At 42.4% G+C, this 20,135-nt stretch overlaps 3 protein-coding genes across 7 annotated transcripts; 2 read left to right on the top strand and 1 right to left on the bottom strand.

The window, feature by feature from the left end:
- Positions 1–44: 44 nt before the first annotated feature.
- Positions 45–2,283, bottom strand: LOC135801300 (polyadenylate-binding protein 4-like). The gene has a single exon (XM_065314732.1). The coding sequence runs from the start codon at positions 2,053–2,055 to the stop codon at positions 271–273; it is 1,785 nt and encodes a 594-aa protein (XP_065170804.1). The 5' UTR covers positions 2,056–2,283; the 3' UTR covers positions 45–270.
- Positions 2,284–2,369: 86 nt separating this feature from the next.
- LOC135801310 (ribosomal RNA small subunit methyltransferase NEP1) lies at positions 2,370–3,321 on the top strand. The gene is made up of 3 exons (XM_065314745.1): positions 2,370–2,613; positions 2,667–2,910; positions 2,962–3,321. The coding sequence occupies exons 1-3, from the start codon at positions 2,470–2,472 to the stop codon at positions 3,285–3,287; spliced, it is 714 nt and encodes a 237-aa protein (XP_065170817.1). The 5' UTR covers positions 2,370–2,469; the 3' UTR covers positions 3,288–3,321.
- Positions 3,322–3,435: 114 nt separating this feature from the next.
- Positions 3,436–15,381, top strand: LOC135801293 (homeotic protein female sterile-like). Of its 5 annotated transcripts, none has more exons than XM_065314721.1 (13): positions 3,436–3,648; positions 4,841–4,984; positions 5,050–5,104; positions 5,173–6,816; positions 6,901–7,333; positions 7,741–7,956; positions 8,019–8,189; positions 8,653–8,775; positions 9,432–9,566; positions 12,045–12,247; positions 12,313–13,613; positions 13,675–13,849; positions 13,910–15,381. In XM_065314721.1, the coding sequence occupies exons 3-13, from the start codon at positions 5,069–5,071 to the stop codon at positions 13,973–13,975; spliced, it is 4,503 nt and encodes a 1,500-aa protein (XP_065170793.1). In that variant the 5' UTR covers positions 3,436–3,648; positions 4,841–4,984; positions 5,050–5,068; the 3' UTR covers positions 13,976–15,381. The 5 variants fall into 5 exon arrangements, with proteins under 5 accessions (XP_065170793.1, XP_065170792.1, XP_065170791.1 ...); XM_065314720.1 differs by lacking the exon at positions 3,436–3,648 and adding an exon at positions 3,698–3,930; XM_065314719.1 differs by lacking the exon at positions 3,436–3,648 and adding an exon at positions 3,988–4,331.
- Positions 15,382–20,135: the final 4,754 nt, after the last annotated feature.

Raw genomic sequence — 20,135 nt, 5'->3', positions numbered from 1 at the left:
GTTGCATACATTTAGGCGCAACAATCCACCAACAAACAAAATAATTGTGTGCGCAGTTTTTTTAATCCAACATTAATATACAACTAAATCAAACTAAACCTAGGGCGCGTTCTAGATATAAACTTAAAATGGATTAAGTATGATAAAATAAACGCTACACTAGAATAAATATATCGCCTATAAGAGAGCTGCGCGCGCACGTACACAACACTCAATTTTTCTTCAATATTTCCAAGATTAAGATAAAAAATCTCATTTCCAGCACCAGAGTTAATCCTGAGCAATCGCCAGCGGCTTCTTGCCGCCTCCAGCCAAGACACTACCACTGCTCTGATGCGCCTGCAGCACCGCAATCGCCTCCTCCACCTTGGCCCGCAGCGACTCCTGATCTTCAATCATATGAATCAACTCGGACGTGTCAATCTCCAGCAACATGCCAGTAATCTTACCCGCCATCTCCGGGTACATCTTCTCTACATGCGGAAACAACTTAGCACCGAGTATCTGTTTCTGATCCTCAGGCGTAGCCGACGCCAGCGTAGACGCATTCAACGGACCAATATCGCCGCCATTACCCAACGCCACAGTGACAGGTCGAATCAAATGATTATTCGCTGTATATTTGCTATTCGGGCGTGAATGTATAGTCTGCCCACCGCCACTGCCACGCGTATTAACCAAACCACCACCACCGCTGCGATTTGAGCTGGCGGCAGCCGCCGATGGACGGGATGACACCCGTACCAAATTATTAGCCAACGTAGGGTAGGTACCATTCGGACGCATGGCGGTTCCAGCCAACCAGCGTGGCGTAGATCTAATATGATTCATGTTATAGAAGCGGTGACCTTGCGCCACCGCCGGCATGATAAACTGCGGTGTAGTCGGATACAAATTCGGCTGGATGCGTATACGATGCAAATGCGACGCAATAAACGCTTTTCTATCCTCTTTACGTTGTGCCAACGCCACATAAATGGGTTTGGAACCAATCATCTTCCCATGCATCTCCATCAACGCTTTGGTGGCCTCCTCGGGTGTAGAAAAGCAAACAAAACCAAAACCCTTGGACCTACCATCTTCTATCATCACCTTCGCAGAGGTAATGGTACCATACTGTCCAAACTCCTTACGTAGGCGGTGATCATCAATGGTATCATCCAGATTCTTTAGGAATAGATTCACGCCTTGTGTGCGATTGTATCGCTCTGTTTTGACATCATCGTAACGTCGTTTTAATTCTAATTGACGTTCGGCTTTCTTCTGTGCTTTGGCCACGTACATTTTCTGTCCGCAAATCTCCTTCTCATGTAAGTCTTTAACAGCGTTTTCTGCTGATAGCGGGTTATCAAACGCCACAAAACCAAAACCTTTGGAAGACCCATCAGAGTTACGCATCACTACACAACTGGTGATCTTCCCAAAGGGACTGAACAATTCATACAACTTTCCTTCAGTCATCTCCATTAAATTCTTAATGTAAATATTGGTGAATATCTTTGGTTTCACCAACATTTGCTTGCAGCGCTCCTTATGTGGAATAAACTTCCCAACATACACTTTCTTTTGGTTCAATAGCATACCATTCACTTTTTCAACAGCTCGCTTGGCTGCTTCTTCTGTTTCAAAATGAATGAAACCATATCCTTTGCTAATGCCATTCTCATCCAGCATTACCTTACAGCTGAGGATATTCCCAAACGCCGAGAATGTATCATACATACTTTTATTGTCGATGTTTTTATCCAGGTTTTTAATGAATAGATTACCGATGCCAGACTTGCGCAGTGATGGATCACGTTGTGACCACATGATGCGGATGGGTTTGCCTTTGATGAGGTCGAAGTTCATTGTGTCGAGGGCGGATTCAGCGTCGCCTGGTTGTTGGTAGTTTACGTAGGCATAGCCGAGGCTGCGTCGCGAAATGGCGTCGCGGCACACGCGCAGTGAGAGCACCGGGCCCACCGAGGAGAACTTCTCATAGAGGGTTGCTTCAGTCACGTCGGGGTGCAGATCGCCCACGTACAACGCCGCCATGTGGAAGCACCAACTCATGCTTCAGCACGACTTGAGGGACGACAATTCAGAGCTGGTGTGTTTGGTGCGGCTTTACTTCTTGAATTATTTAATTATTTTATTTTAATAAATAAGGACTTATTTTTTTAGGTTCCGCTTTTTTGGTTTGCTCTCAGCTCTCTGCTGGTGGTGAAACTTTGTTTCGGAAACTCGTTGTTTGGCACGACGGTTATTTTTTTGTCGCTTGCAAAGTCGACCTGATGTAGGATTTTCAAACATTCATAGCGGTCTAGATTTTTGAAAAGTTGTGAAAACTTTTGTACGCATGCGCAGTTCATACAATATGCTAACAATATTATTGAGATATTATTGAGGTTAAACACATGTTGTGCTTGTATCAATCAAACTCTATAACACATTTCTTTTGTAAAAACTTGAATTTAACATATAATAATGGGTAAAAAACGTAAGGTACAAGAAGAAAAGGATGATAATGAGTACGACCCAGTCCCCAAGCACTTGGTGACTGCCCACGTGAAGAATCAAGAAAAACGTCTCATCATTATTCTTGAACAAGCTCATCTTGAAAGTGTTAAAGTAAGTTTAACACATAAAAAATAATATAAAACTATGTATATTTTTATATGCAGGTTGGTAATGCGTTTCAATTGCTAAACTGTGATGATCACATCAATATATTAAGGAAAAACAATAGAGAACCTGGTGAAGTAAGGCCTGACATTACACATCAATGTCTTCTTATGCTTCTGGACAGTCCACTCAACAGAGCAGGCTTGCTACAAGTCTACATTCACACTAAAAATAATGTCTTGATTGAAATCAATCCACAAACAAGAATTCCAAGGACTTTTAAGAGATTTGCTGGCTTGATGGGTAATAATTTACTATCTTTTTGTGCTTTTTATTTGAAATTTTATTTTCTAGTACAATTATTGCATAAATTTGCTGTGAGAGCAAATGATGGGCCTATGAAACTCCTGAAAGTGATTAAGAATCCTATCACACTTCATCTGCCAGTTGGTGCAAGAAAAGTTGCTATGTCTTTTTCCTCAAATAAGGTATTAAACTGTAGGGAATTGGTGCCTAAAGGTGAGGACCCAATTGTGTTTGTGATTGGTGCAATGGCGCACGGCCATTTGGACGTGGACTACACAGAAGACACGATTTCGATTAGTAATTATCCGCTGAGCGCTGCTTTGACGTGCACCAAGTTGTGCAGTGCGTTTGAAGAAGTCTGGGGCGTTTTATAGTCTAAAATATATTAAAAACAAATGAAAAGTTGAATATTTTTGAAATTTTATTTCATGTCATTATTGTAGTTTGAATGGAGTGGCGCTAGTTGTACTATTGTTTAGGTTTAGTTCCGGCGACCGCGTTGGAGGGCGCTGCGGTGCCTAGACAAAAGTTTTCTTGAGAAATGGAAAGAATGTAATTGAGAATTCGTGGAATGTTTAATTTTATGTTGAATATAGGCCATTAGGGTAATGATGGGGTGCTTAAATGCGATGTGACAACAGTCGGGTGGTTGATAGTGGTGAAGAAAGTTTTGAATGTTTGATTGGCGGACTTTCCAACGGAAAACAAAAGTTGTTTACTTTCGGCTGTGTGAACGTAGGTTTGTTTGGTTGAATTTTTATTTGAAAATTTTCGTGATTGCGTGTTTGAAAGTAAAAGTTTGCGATGATTTGTTGTGACGCCAGTGATTTCGCAATAATTCGCAACGTTGTGAGCTGTGCTCGTTGCGATGACGGCGAGAAGAGTTGCATCGGCTGCCATGGTTTTCATGTTATAACAACGGTTTTATTTGCAATTTTATTGCGAATGGCGAAAATTCGGAGCGTTTATGGGGCCTTGTGGCTGCTCACGGCCCCCAAAACAAGGGCACACGACGAGGTATGCGTGTGTGCGTGTGGCGCAATGTGTGGTTAGGTCTCGCGTTGGCCATTTGCATGACCTTAGCGCGCGCGAGCGAATCCATATATCGGAAAAGACGGGCGGACGAAATCCGCGCGCATCCCTTTGGAAAATCGGCGATCATCGCGCGGCGCGGCTCGAAAGTGGTCGGCAGCGCGTCGCGGCGCTCGTTCCGCACGATATCGCCGCGAGAAACGGCGCCGATCCGCCGGGATGCGGCCGCCTCGCGTGCCGAGGTGACGCCAAGTGGGTGTATACGCGGCGGCCATCATGGCAGTATGCGTCAAGCTTGGCAAGCGGGTCCGTAGTGAGTGCTGTGCGTGCCGTGTCGCTCTGGATTTTTCGCGATTTTTTACTGGATAACTCGCCGAGATGTGCAGGTAATTGCCGGAGGCGGTGAGCGCGACTGCCGCCCGTCGTCGGCGATATGCGAATCGCGACGGGCGGCCGCCGGGCGAGCGCGCCAAGCGAAAATGCGCACAGAGCGGCCCGCTAGCGCTGGCGCCATGTTTGTGTGTATTCACGGAGCGCGCGCGTTCTGAGGGCAGCGCAGCCGACGACCACGGCGACGACGTCACAGCCCGCCGGCCGCTTCCTACCGGAGGCGAGAAAGAAGACGCATTGACGGTATCCAGCAGCCGGCGGCTGCCGACGCTCACAGTGTCGCGAGTTTTCCCGCGTCCCGCAAGCGCGCACACACAGCCAGCGGCGTCGTCTCGCATGCAGCGTCCAAACCGCCGAAAATGCTACCTAAATACTACAATAGTGCTATTTAATTGTTCTTTCGCTTCTCGCTGACCCAAATTTCACGTATATTTACATAAAACGCCAAAATTAAGGTTAGATAAAGTGCGCATAGTGAATGTGAGGTGTGTTTTGTGTGTTGTAGGTTGAGCATGAAGTTTTAGAACTTTTGTTGAAAATATAATGTCCCTCGAGGGATGCATAGAGTGGCCATTCTGCACCCAAGCCAGCTGACTGACAAGCTCAGGTTGTCTCCTCCTGCAATCTTCTGTTTGTTGTAGCACAGTAGGTAAGCATCATTAGCGCCGGATTATCGAAAATCATTAGTATTGCATTTCTATTGTGTTATTCCAGAGGCTAACACAGCGTCGAAATGCAACAAGTCGAAACGCCGACTCAAAACAGTACGGTGAGTAGTAGTATTTTGTTTGTAATTTGTGTAGATTGTATTTTACAATGCGTGTTTTCGGTTTGTAGAACGGTGGCAAGATGGGTGACGCCGCGCTGAAGGAAAAAGAAGCGCCGCCGCGCATTGACGAGCCGGTAGAGCCGGTGAACGGCGTCGTGCAGCCGAAGGTGGTGCCGCCGGTGGCGCGCCCCGGCCGCGTCACCAATCAGCTACAGTTTCTGCAGAAGACGGTGCTGAAAGCGGTGTGGAAGCACCACTTTGCGTGGCCGTTTCACATGCCCGTCGACGCGAAGAAGCTCAACCTGCCTGACTACCACAAGATTATCAAACAGCCGATGGATCTCGGTACGATTAAGAAGCGCCTCGAGAATAACTACTATTGGTCAGGTCGTGAGTGTATCCAAGACTTTAACACCATGTTCACCAACTGCTACGTGTATAATAAGCCCGGCGAGGATGTGGTGGTGATGGCGCAGACGCTCGAGAAGGTGTTTCTCACCAAGGTGGCCGAGATGCCCAAGGAGGAGTTCCCGGTGGATCCGCCGACGAAAGGCGGCAAACCTGGTAAGAAGCGGTCGATGTCTAGTGTGCCCGGCACTCCTTTGGGTGCCGGTGGTGGCGGCGGCGGTGGAGGAGTTGGTGGTCTGCAAGCGAATGTGGTTGGACGAGGTCGGCCTGCGACGGTGTCTTCCACGGTCACGACGCCGGTGAACGCCGGGCTTCCGCTTGGCACGCAAGCACCGATTACAGTTCCGGGCAGTACGGCGACGACGACCATTGCGCCCGTACAACCGCCGCCAGTACAGCAACAGCAACAACAACAGCAAGCACCCGCGCAAATTCAAGTGCCCCCACAGCTGCCGACGATGCCACAGCAGATGGCGCCGAGTGGGTACCATCTGGGGCAGCCGATGGCGGCGGCCGCAGCAGCACTGGAACAGGCCGGAATGGCGGTGGCAGGCGCGATGGGTGGCGCAGTACTACCGCCGGCTCCGCCTGCGAAAGTAAAAAAGGGCGTGAAAAGAAAGGCGGACACGACGACACCGGGCGCCTCTGTTTTCGACTACAATGCTTCACTCGAAAGCAAGTCGGCGAAGATCTCCACGCGACGCGAGTCCGGCAGGCAGATTAAGAAACCACTGCGGCCTGAATTGGACGGTCTGGTGCCGTATGCGCAGCCGAATATCTCGCCGATGATTATGCCCGGCGCGATGCAGCACTCAGCGGCGCATAAAAACAAGGATAAACTCACGGAGGCGCTGAAGAGCTGCAATGAGATACTCAAGGAGCTGTTTTCGAAAAAGCACTCGAGTTATGCGTGGCCATTCTACAAACCTGTCGATGCTGAACTGCTGGGTCTGCATGACTACCACGACATTATCAAGAAGCCAATGGATTTGGGCACCGTTAAGCAGAAGATGGACGCGCGGGAGTACCGCACCACGCAGGAGTTTGCCGGCGACGTGCGGCTGATATTCACAAATTGCTACAAGTACAACCCGTCGGACCACGATGTGGTGGCGATGGCACGCAAACTGCAGGATGTCTTCGAGATGAAGTACGCCAAGATCCCCGACGAGCCGATGAATCGTGTCGGTGCTATGCCCCGTTCAGATTCAAGTTCATCCGGCAGCAGTTCGGAGTCTTCAAGTGAAACCGACGATTCCGAAGAGGAGCGCCGCAATAAGCAGCTGAAGATGCTCGAAAAGGAGGTAAATATCTGTGCTGATGATACTATTCTAACAGATGGCGGCATTGAAATGTGTGTTTTGTATTTATTGGCTCTGTTTGCGCAGCTGATTGCCATGCAGGAGAAGATGCGCAAGCTGGTCGAGGAGTCTGGCAAGAAAAAGAAGGAGAAGAAGCCGAAGGCGACCAAGGACAAGGCCGGTAAGAAGATGGTCGCGAATAGCAATGCGGCAGGTGGCGGCGGTGGCGGAGGCGCTGTTCTAGGCGCCGGCAGCGGAGCACCAGGCGCGGGCGTAGGAGGCGGAGGAGCGGGTTTGGGTAAGCCGGGTGCGCACGGGGCGCATCATGCCAAGTCTGCATCCCACCACCATCACCATCACTCGCTGCATTTCGCCGACAGCGTTGACGACAGCATCGCCAGCGTGGTGTCCGGTGCGGATCTCAAGCTGCTGGGCCACCACGTCGACAAGTACCACCACACGATGGCGGCTGCCGGCAACGCTGCAGCAGCTGCAGCGGCTAAAACACCCAAGAGTAAAGGTAAGATCACACCGATGCATAGTAGTGGCATACGCCGCGACGCCGTGCCTACTATAATTTGGTGTTGGTTTTACGGTTTGCTACAATCACCCCCCATCCCTCACATACCCACATCACACCATACACTTTCAATCTCTAGCTAATGCTTTGTATTCGCGACGCGCTTGAGTTTTCGTTGTACGGTACGAAATGAAGCACATTACATTAGCACACCTTCCGCTCTCTTGGTCTCCTCCTGCGAGAAGATTCTCTCTGCCCTCTCTGAACCCCTTGGCACACGCCCCATGCGCTACTTTTTTATTATATATCGATTGTGTAATTTATCTCTGTGTGTTCTTTTCGTTCATGTGCTCTGTTGACTTGCGTCCACTTAACGCATCGTTTGTGTGCTTCTTTTGGCGGTTTAGGCGTGCGGGGACCAAAGCCGGGAGGCGCGCAAGCCGGTGCGCCGAATTCGGTGGCGAAGCGGCCGAAGGCGAACAACAAAACGGGCGGCGCCGGTCGCAAAAAGTCGGCGGCCGTTGTGCCTGCCATGCCGTTTGACTCGGAGGATGAAGATAATGCGCGACCAATGTCCTACGATGAGAAGCGACAGCTTTCACTGGACATTAACAAACTACCCGGTGAGTATATCCACAATCCCATTAAAATTATTTGTGATTATTGTGTTTATTATTTATTGTAGGCGATAAATTGGGCCGTGTGGTGCATATAATTCAATCACGTGAGCCAAGCTTGCGCGATTCCAACCCCGACGAGATCGAGATCGACTTTGAGACGCTGAAGCCATCGACGCTGCGCGAGCTGGAGTCATATGTCGCCTCGTGCCTGCGCAAAAAGCCACGTAAGCCCTACTGTAAGTTCCGTTACTCTCGTTACGTACTTCGGAGGCGCGCTCACACGCTCACCAGACCACCGAGGGTAGCACACTTGATCATTTCAATCAAGCCACACGTAAAAGTTAAACGAAAAAAAGAGAAATACAAGTAAAAGTGTGCTACGTGGCGTACGTAATTGGAACTAAACACATTTTACTTAATTTTTATTACATTATTTTCAAAATTCGCATGGTAGATGAATCGTCATTCGAAGACGATTCTGATTGGTGTAGGGTGCATTTCGAATTCAATTCATTTGGCAATTCGTTGGCAAAATGACTGTGCATGTGATCAGTTGTTGCAGTAATAGTTTGCTCTCATCGCTCTGGTTATCTGGTGGAGGTATTATCTTGCCTTAAGTGTGCGTTCATTTCGTTATTGTCCTACGTGTTTGCACTGCGCATGCCTTGCTGACTTGTGAGTTTTCTTGTGGCGTTGCAGACAAAAAGATGCCCGGCAAGTCGAAAGACGAACAGATCGCCGAGAAGAAACAGGAATTGGAGAAAAGACTGTCCGACGTCAACGACAAAATCGGCAATACCACTAAAAAAGGTCCCAAGAAAGGTAAATTGCAAACATTACATACTAGTTTTAACCCGCGAATATCTAAAGTTGCTTCCGTACGCGTCTGTAGTCACTGAAGAAGTAACAATGAAGTTGAATGGCGGGAAGTTTAAAATGGCTGAAAGTATAGTCTATGGAAGTATAGTGTACAGTCTCCAGTGCAGTCAATTGGATTTGATGTTGACGTAGCTGTCGGTAATACAGTGTGATAATACAGTGTGATGGTACTATATTACTTAGGTTTGAGCTTCATTGCTGGAATGCTAGATGGCGTTAAAGTAGTCAAATAGCCAGATGCAGAGGTATTATTGGCTAAACTATTTCTTTATTTTATTTAAAAAATAATTTTTTTATTAAATAAAAAGTAGCCTATAACCATTCGGGGACCACTAAGAATATGTGTACAAATTTTCATGATGATCGGTTAAGTAGTTTTGGTGTGAAAGTGTAACAAACATCAGGACTTTCGCATTTATAATATTAGTAGGGATTTACTAGTTTTGTTTATTTGAGACGCAAAAACTCTTCAAAATTTTAATAAAAATGCATTTTGTTAGTTTTTAAGTGAAAAAATACGAAATTAAATATAGAAAATATTAGTAGGGATTAATTACATAGAAAATGGATATTAATTGTTGTAAATGATTTATTTCCAGATGAGAAAGTTGATCCGACGGGAGCTGGCGGCGGTCCAAGTGGCCGCCTCTCGTCCAGTTCGAGCAGTTCCGATTCGGACAGCAGCAGTTCAAGCCTGTCGAGCAGTTCGAGCGATTCCAGCGACAGTGAAGCAGGTTAGCTCTCTACTATCATCATCTGCGGCTGCAATGTGCGCGTGCACATTGCAAACTCGATTCCATTACCTAACAAACAAACAAACAACACACACCCACACACACACGTAATGTAAAATTAAACTAATTCTAGGATAAATTGAACGCGCGTTAAACATTGTAAAAAAAAAATAATCAAATCAAAAGAAAAAACACTTGTGTTGCTTCGGTTATATGATCGTGTTTATTCTCAAACTTGGTGTGCCATCCGGGGTGGCGCAAATAATCTCACACGCGTTTGTTATTAATTAATCGACGGACTCGAATAAGTTTTAGACGTAGCAAGAAACCTATCAGCAATGTGTTCGTATTTTAATGTTTGTTTAATTTATCTCCTCATCTATATACGGCACTCTAAAACAAAACACACACATTAGCGAAATTGTTGATTGTGGTGCAGTGCAGTGCAGTAATTTAGAGTAAAAATGCGCGCGATTAAAACATGAAAAGAACTACACACTCGTACGTAAACTGATCTATAATTGTGTAAATAATAGTGTTGTGAGAATGGGAGCGCCTTTTATATAAAAATATATATTATATATTAAATTTAACAATTGCATCCGCGATTAAACAAAAATACACGATAAATACACATACACGTACACTGATACATAACGCATCGCATCGCGTCACATAAATATTGATGATATGATGTAAAACGTAACGCAAAACAAAACAGAAAAAGAAACTATTCAAAATGGACGCCGCATCATTTTTGATTATTATTATCAATCGCAAATCGTCGTCGTCGTTGTTGTTTTTTAATATTGGCGCAGTGTGTTGTTGTTTTTCTTTTTATATATTCTTATTCTTTGGATTATTATTTGATGATTTGTTGGGAGAGATTCGAAAATGTCGGCGACGTGTTCCATCCTTCGTACATGTTAAACAATAACACGATGATGGTTGTGTTCAGCCTTGAGTGCACAAAATGTGTTGGAGCGTCTGGCAGCTATGGTCGCGGCCATGCAGAGTCAGTGAAACAGAGAAAGAGCGAAAGAGCAAGAAAGAGAGTTTTATTTTTTCGATTATTTTCCTGGCATTTTTAGCGTCATTTCTCGTTCGACATGCGCAATAACAACCAGTACTATATTTATATTAACAGCAGCAGCAGGAGAGAGAGTGAAAGAGTCGTGTGGTGCTGAAAGCCAAGTAATCACACAGTAAAATCGGGTCGAAAGTTTTCGGGGCGGGGGATGATTTAAGTTTTAAGTTTTTCTTTATTATTATTATTATTGTTGTTGGCAGTCTGGGCAGGCGAAAACGGAAGAAAAAGAGCAGACAATGTGTGTGGCGGCTGAAATCGTCAACTCATATTTGATTCTTTGTTTTCTTACAACTCACGGTGTGTAGGCAGGCAACCAACATATCTACTTATCTATAAACACTTAGTGTATGGTTGAGGTTTGTTGTTGTTGTTGATGTTGTTGATGTTTTGTTTTATCGTGACTGTGGCGCTGGCCTCCATCCACATTGTTTGTACTCAAGATGACCCACCCACCCCCCTTGAAAATGCATTTTGAAATTTGGACACGACACGAGAGGCAGGCGGATAATAATATGACAAAAAAAATGCGACGCGAGTGGTGTAAATATGACTTATTATTATTATTATTATTATTACTATTATTATTATGATAGCGTGTCGGTGAAGATTTTTACTTTTGTATATTACAAATCAAATCAATTGATGTTTGCTTATTTTGTAGCACCGGCTCCTCTGCTGCGCGTGCGCGCGCACACGTGCGGAGGAGCGCATTACAAAACGCAAAGTAGATGATAAGAGATAGCAGCAGGACGCGTACACATCCATACACAAGAAAAAAAACACACGGTCGAAATTCAATTTAGTACGTAAGCGAATGTAAAGTATGGTTGTACATACTGATTATGAATTGATTTTTCCTTCCTCTCGGTTAGAAGTACGCTGTTTTTTTTTTATATATATGACACACGACATATACACGAAACACACACGTGACATAAAACGAAGTCTTTTTTTGTATTATATCTAACGTTAAATTTCAGTCTTGTGTAATTTAAAAAGTACATAATATTAAATGAACTGAGAATGGAAATGAGAGAAAAAACCACAAAAAGGATGCGTAAAGTAATAAACACATTGATTGTTTATATATAATATATATATTATATATAATATATATTTGTTTGTATGTACACTTGGCAAATACCTTTAATTAATTAACATAAATATATTTACTTGTCATTTTAAACATCTCTGAAGGTTGTTGATGAAAACTGGTTGTTATTGCACTTGTTGTTGTGTTGTTTTCTCTGTGTGGCCGACATTTTTTGTGAGCACTTTGAGGTTGGCGGCAACAGGAGTTGTGTTTAGGTAGCGTTAGGATGGGGCGTGTGGGCGCGGACGTCGCATAGGTTTTGTGCTAACGGCGCGAGTGCGTCTCGTGTTTGTAGGTGGCACAGGAGGCGGGGCTGGCCGACCACCAAAGAAAAAGAACAAAAAGTCACCGAATCCGTCGCACCCGCCAACCGCGCACGCCCACCAACATCCGCCAGTCACACAAGCGCAACAGCAGCAACCACCACCCACACATGCACCTCCACCACAACAACAACCACAGCAGCAGCAGCAGCAACAACAACAACAGAATAATGCGGTGAGTGTGCATCATCTTCAGATGATTGTGATGTGTGATTGTGATGATTATGAATCTATTTCTAGAAACACAATGCGCAACAACAACAACAACAGCTCACACAAATGGAACAGCACCACCAACACCTGCGGCAGATGGTCAATGCCCATGAGCAGCAGGCGGCTGCCAATGCAGCCGCTGCCGCCATGTTGGGTAATCATATTGTTAACAACAATAAGGCGCGCGTGGTGCCGCACGGCGGCAAGGGCGGATTGATGTCTTCGAGCGCGGCACTTGCGCCACAACATCAGCTTACCAAGCAGCCGATTGGCGCTCCTCTACCTACGCCATCGCCTGATAAACCGAAGCCAAATCAATTGGCGGCATCGGTCGTGTCGCCACTAAACGCGCAGGCTCATTTCACAGATCCGCTGGAGCAGTCGCTCGCCAGTCTCGAGCACGACATCAAGGTGGAGCCGTTGGAGGCCATGGGCGGGTCGCAGCAGATGCAGATGCAACAGATGCTCGGGCTTAGTCCGGCTATGCTTGTTGCGCAGGCAGCGCACATGCAACAGTCGGATATGAAGCCCGGATTGGCTGGGTTGGTTGGTATGATGGCGGGTATGCATGATCATCATCAGCCGCATGATCTACCTGCCCTCCTGCAACAACAACAGCAGCAGCAACAACACGCTCCGCCTACTAGTGTGCCGCAAACCCAACACAACACACAAACTGCGCAACACTCCAATAATAATGGTTTTGGTGTGGGTACACCAGCAATTAAACATGAGTATAATCTATCTGGAGGTGTGGCTAATAATGGTCTGCCTATGGGTGGAGTCGCCGGTATGCAAATGCAAATGGCGTCGATGTTTGACCCCATGCCCACGTCGCATGCGCAACAACTGCCCAAACAACAACAACATCAGCCGCATCAGCAATTGATGAACAACGTGAAAAAGGAGCCGTCGTATATGTCACAAGAAGAACACTTACACGAAGCTATGCTGAATAGTATAGAGAAGAAGGAACATTTACAGCATGTCGGTGGTGGAGAGAAACATTATCCGCCTACGACGACATCCTCAGGGGGACCTCCGCCCGGTTACAAACCAAAACCGGATGTTAAAAATGCCTGGTCCAGTTTAGCACAGGCCAATTCTCCACAGAATAGCGTTTCAGGTGGTAGCAGTCGACAGCAGGCGTTGGACTCCTTCCGGCAGTTCCAGAAGCAGGCAAAGGAGAAGGCCGATCGCGAAAAGGCCCGACTGGAGAGTCTGGAGATGAAGCGCCTGCAAAAGGAACAAGCGGAGAAGGAACGAATGCGTGCGGAGAGCGAACGTCGACGTGAGAAGGAGGAGGAGGATGTGTTGGACAAAACCAGGTTAGTAAATTTTGTGTTAATTTATTTTTAAATATTTTTACTTAAAATGTAATGTTTGTAGGAAACCTGTACCGGAAGCATTGCCGCAGGCCCCAATCACGACGCCTCGCGTTGATGAACTTCGGACATCACCAGGAGAAGGTAGTATATCCCCAGGTAGTCAGAGTTCCGGATCGGATCGAACAGATCGGGAACGTCAAAGGATGAAGGAGCAAGAACGGCGGCGGCGTGAAGCTGTAAGTTTATATGAAAAAAAAAAACAATAACTGTTATTATACTGATTGATTGTATTTTAGATGGCGAATCAAATCGATATGAACATGCAGAGTGACCTTATGGCTGCCTTCGAGGGCTCCTTTTAATCATGCAAAAATATGAAGAGGAGTGCTTTTCGAATGTACATAGTTCAATTAATTGTGTGGTAATAATTCCATTGAAAACACTAAGTGCTGTGCGGATGCAAAACAGACGAAAACTGACCAAAGTAAGATTCACTAAGTTGTTTATAATGATATAGCGATACCTAGCAAATTACTACTTGATTCGTTTGTTGTTGTGCGCTGCGCGAACGTCACGGCAAGAGTTGTAAGCGAAGACTAGTGTTTTCACATTTTGTCCATACTAGTTGTTAATATATATAATTTAAAATATGTAAACATTTATGGGAAACGTGTCGTCAACATGCAGCTGATACGAGTTACGCTAGTGTAATTATTCTTGTGTTGTGTTAGATTATCACACACACACACTTACATATATATACATATAAATATATACACATATACACACTGAGACGATTATTGTACATAGTTAGCGAAGATGGACGGAAAACAACTGTTTATATACATACCTAATGATAGTACGTTGGATAACTATTACTTGATATCTATTATAATTATATTAGTTAGTGTAAACGAACACACACACACACATAAAATACACACAGTTGCATGCAAGTGTACACTACGAAGATAGATTATATTGTAATTGTAATTTTGTGCGACAAGACACGCATCGGCTCTTATGATTACGATGACTAAATTAATAATTAATTATACCTATGTAATATACTATATATATATATATTAATATATATACGCATATATATATTATATATATATTGATAATTATTTAAGACGCGAGGGTGGTGCGTGTGGAGTAATAGTGTTAAGTTGTGAGTCAAACAAACACGAAACGAATGTATAGAAGTAACAAACCCACAAACAATTCTAGAAACCAAGATGATGCGATGCGATGATTATAAACGGAAACAAAACGCAATGTCCATATATATCTGTATGTGTGTGAAATGTTGGTTTTGTTTCGATATTTTTTTACATTACGATTGTTCTTACGATGTATTTTCTTGTTCTCTTCTTCTCTTTCAATATTTTTTTTATCTCTTACATTATAATGCGATGACGATTTTGTTTTAATTTCTCTCTTTGAGTAGATTGATTGATAGCTGTGTACATAGTAAAACGAATTTTTTAAAAGCGATAACAATGATAAAAATAAATAAGCGTGAATTAGCAAGGATGTGTGGAATGATGGACGAGTTGAGATTCAGGCGTGGCGACACGATAAGAATTTATGATGATTTGTAAAACACTTTAATTTATGATAACTGATAAATTGTTAATTAATGCTAATTATGTAAAATTAAAAACTGTTTGATTTCTTTGATGAACATACGGCGGGGAGCGAGAGTGGCGAGATGAAATGACGGATTATGACTATGATGGAAATAGAAATAGAATGAAAAATAGACGTTTTCCTTTATTACCTGTGCTCGGTGCTTAGAGATGCGGAATTAAATTTTCCATCGGGTTGTATTTGTTTGTTGCAGGAATTCGGTCTGCAACCCGCGAAAATTCACATAAAACTGTGATTTTTCATTGTTTTTCGGAGTAATGTTTGAATTTTCCGGGTTTACACGCGATCTAGACGGTCATTGATATCGTCAAGGGGGTGGATCGGATTGTAATTTGTATTTTTAATTCTTTTTCATTTTTATTTTGCGCAGACGTAGTCTCCGATTGTTATTGCATTTTTGATAAATGTGTTTTGAATTTTTTAAAGTTGATAAATATTTTCAAAGGTTAGATGGCGCTACGATGTACGATTTTGCATTAAATACTGCTTGATGGTGGTAGTGAGTGCACACCGTGTCCGTGTGGATCACGGGATTTCGCGCAAGAGATAAGTTTGTTTACCTGCAGGTATCGAATCTTTATTTCGTTGCTGCCAAATGCAATTCGCGCATAAGGTCGCGTTTCATTGACACGCCGCCGAGTTTACGCATCTATTGCAATTCCCACACAAGGTCGCGTGTGATCGACGCGCCGGCTTTGCGCACCTCTTGCTTTCTTATCATAAACTGCCTCGTCGTTGCTTATGCAGTTTGCGGCCAGTTTTGTGCCGGTCTCTAGTTGATCCAGACGTATTTTGTGCGACTCGTATTGTTTATCCGGACTTCTACTTTCCAATTCGTATTACATTCGATCATCAATCGACTATTTAATCTTAACTTGACTGTAGTAACTTTCGTACAGTTATTTATTTGCGCGTAAGTGTATCGCGACCATGTTGATTTATTCATCATTTGGATGACCCATCGTGCTGATGTAAGTATTTTTTAATTGAAGTTGTTTGTTTTTCTCCGCTGTGTGAATATATTACTTATGTTTTCTTTTTTTATTTACAGTATTTGCCGTGCCTTGGAGTCTGATGAGTTCTGAATTGGTAAGTTTATGTTTCAATTATATATCTCGTTTTATTTTCAGCATCGATCATTACTTTGCATTAACGTGTTTTTTTTGTCGCGGTCCATCGCATTATGCCAACCCTTCTAACTAAAGCGTTAGCATTAAATAATTAATTTTTTTTTGTTATTGGGTGTAAACTTGGGCGCGGGGTCCAAATATGCAGAATTATATTCTCTATCTGGTTGTATTTAATTGTTGCAACAAAAGCGCTTATAAGATACGATTTATGATTTAATATTGGAAACAAACGCAGCTTCAAATTTGAACATCACGCCTCATATAGGTTAGATTTATTGCATTTGTGTACAAAACTGTAGTCTTTATTTAAATGTTACGTGATAGAAACATGATGCAGTATCCCCCTTTGCCCATTTTTTGATACAGGGCACCTATCGAGGTTACCGGTAAAAGTGACTCGTGTTCAGGGCACCGTAGGAATCCGCGAAAATTTGAATTAAAGGGTGATTTTTCACCCTTTCTCGTCAAAAATTTGTATTTTTTCGGGTTTGTGCGCAATCTAGGCGACTCACTAAGTTCAGCGCGGCGTCTAGGGATGCGGAATTAAATTCTCCGTCGGGTGGTATTTGTTTGTTGTAGGAATGAGACCTGCAGCCCGCGAAAATTGGTATAAAACTGTGATTTCTCATTGTTTTTCCGTGTAATGTTTGAATTTTCCGGGTTTACATGCGATCTATGCGGCCATTGATATCGTCAAGAGGGTGGATCGGATTGTAATTTATATTTTAATTTGTCTTTTTTTTTTGTGGAGGCGTAGTCTCCGATTGTATAGCTTAGATTTAGTGCCATTAATTTCATTGCAATATCAACCTTGTTGCATATTTGATAAATGTCTTTTGAATATTTTAAAGTTGATTAATATTGTCAATGGTTAGATGCCGCTACGATGTGCGGTTTTGCATTAAATATTGCTTGTTGGTGGTAGTGAGTGCACACCGTGTCCGTGTGGATCACGCGATTTCGCAAAGAGATAAGTTTGTTTTACCTGCAGGTATCAGATCTTTATTTCGTAGAATCAAAACACACCGTTGCTGTTTATTATACGCGCTAGTAAAGTATCTACCTTAACCGCCTCGTAGCTATTTCTTAAATAGTGAGATCTGAAACCTTGGAGTACCATATGTTATATATATACTAATAGTTAACCGGGCAAACGTTGTTCTGCCATATAAATTATTTCTAGTTTCTAGATAGAATTTTAGTGTAGACAAAAAGAGTAAACACTTATTATAAGTGTGTCAGTATGAAAAATTTAGTGCTGAACTAATTGTGCCAAATACACTTAAAATGAATAATTTTTATTATTATAGATAAAATAGTAATCTATAATATAAAATGAATCGCAAAAGTGTTGTTAACCGTATAAATGTTACTTACTACACTTGATACGTATACCATAATGATGGCCGAAAACTGTGGCAGGTCTTGACAGAAGTCTTATTGTGTGAGTGAAAAGAAGACCGGCTTCAGTCTCATTCCTTCAAGCGGTATATGAAAAGTAGAATAAATTACTAAAATGGCTTTATAAAAAATAGGGTATTTTAGTTTCTTTTTTCACTAAACATGATTATTCAATTTTAATAGCAAACAAATAATTTCAGTGTGTCACAATTTTATAAGTAAAGCTCTGATTGCAGGAGTGATGGAAAACCGTAGCAGCCTGGAAAAATTCCAGAATTTGCAGTGCACATTTTGTTGGGGTGAAAATCTAACAAATCCACTCAATGAATCTTATCACCCAACTATATTTCCTCTAATATACTACGTAAAAAAAGAAATTCTAATGCAGGTTTACAGGCTGAAGTTATGAAGCGACGGGAAGAATTTCATCTGCCATATTAATACGAAGCTCCAGCGAATGTACTTGATTGATGAAATAGTTGTTTCACGAAACATGATATTGGCATACAAACAAAAATATTTTTTGTCGACATTTTTTAAATGTTTTAATTATTGATAATATTTCAATAAAGTGTAAACATTAGCTTGACAGGTGTAGCTTACCCACCATTTAAAAAATAAGCCACGAGGCGGCGCTAAGGTAGATACTTTACTAGCGTATATTAGCATCGTAAATCTAAGAAAATATTCTTCAATTCTTTCATGAATCTAACTAACAATTTTATTTTAATTCTAATATATTTTTATTATCTGCAGATGATTACGAACTAATGTGTTACCTGGTAAACGAAAACGATGCATGTTCAAATTAAATATCACTTAAATATTTAATGTAAAATCTGGCAATCTGGCAATCTGTCAGCATAAGAAATAAGAATTACGAAAATCGATTTTTAATTTTTTATTACTTTTACTAATCTAAACTTTGAAACTACCGTATCATTTATACTCGTAGATGGAAATAGCATGGACTAAAAATTGTAAAATAAAGCATTGTGTTTGTTGGAACACAATATACACTTTCTTATCGCATTGCCGTGTGTCGTCGACGCCAGCACCTCGCCGCATGTTGCTGCATCTTAGTTTAGTTTGCGATCCCAGGTAAACTGCCAAATGCGAATTTGCACATAAAAGGTCGCGTTCATCGACGCGCTGCCGAGTTTGCGCATCTGTGCAATTCACGCACAGGTCGCGTGTGATCGACGCGCCGGCTTTGCGCACCTCGCGCTCTTATCATCAACTGCTTCGTCGTTGCTTATATACAGTTTTGCAGCCAGTTTTGTGCCGGTCTCTGGTTTGATCAAGCTTCTTATCCGGACTTCTACTTTCCAATTCATATTATATTCGATCATCAATTGACTATTTAATTTTAACTTGACTTTAGTAACTTTAGTACAGTTATTTATTAATTTATGCATCAGCACAACTAAACAGCACAGATTGTTTGTTTTCTCCGATTATTATTGTGAATATAGTATTACTTATATTTATAAAAAATTTATTTATTAAACATTATACGTGATTTTGGATTTACAATTTTATTTTTGAGTTGACATGTTTCGTTTATGAAGATGCCCTCTGGGCGAAACATGTCAACTCAAAATAAATTAACAAATCAAATCACATATATGTTAATAAACTCAATTTTAAATATCTAACATGGATTACGTATTCACCAAAGAAAGTAATAAAAAGTATTACTTATGTTTCCTTTTTTGTTTACAGTATTTGCACCTGCTTTGGAGTCTGATGAATTCTGCATTGGTAAGTTTATAATTCAATCTTATATTTCGTTTTATTTTCTGCGTCGATCATTACTTTGCATTAACGTGTTCTTTTTTTTGTCGCGGTCCATCGCGTTATGCCAAGCCTTCTACTAAAGCGTTAGCATTAAATAATTTAATTATTTCTTGTTATTGGGAGTAACGTCTTACAAACTTGGCCGCGGAGTCCAAATATGCAGAATTAAATTCTCTATACAGTTGTATTTAATTATTCCAAAAAAGCGTTGAAAAATGGTTATATTCGAAACAAACTTGTAAAACGCAGCTTTAAATTTGAACATCACGCCTCAGATAGATTAGAAACTGTAATATTTATTTAAATTTTACGTGATAGAAACATGATGCAGTATCCCCTTTACCCATTTTTCCTGACTAATTATTATTTTAAATTAACAATTTAGCTAGCTTATCTTAGATATCTCTTTTAGTTTAAGAGATATGAATTTTTGAAAATCGTCGAAAAAAAGTATCAAGCACCCCCCCTTGGCAATTTTTTTCTTAAGAATTAAAATTTCATCTCTCAGATTTCGGTTTTAACTATCCTATCTGAT

The sequence above is a fragment of the Atheta coriaria genome, unplaced genomic scaffold (assembly GCF_025399875.1).
Source record: "Atheta coriaria isolate IRGN ID8LTWV9N9 unplaced genomic scaffold, Caltech_Dcor_3.1 hic_scaffold_10_pilon, whole genome shotgun sequence".
NCBI lineage: Eukaryota > Metazoa > Arthropoda > Insecta > Coleoptera > Staphylinidae > Dalotia > Dalotia coriaria.
This window is presented reverse-complemented; position numbering and strand designations above follow the sequence as displayed.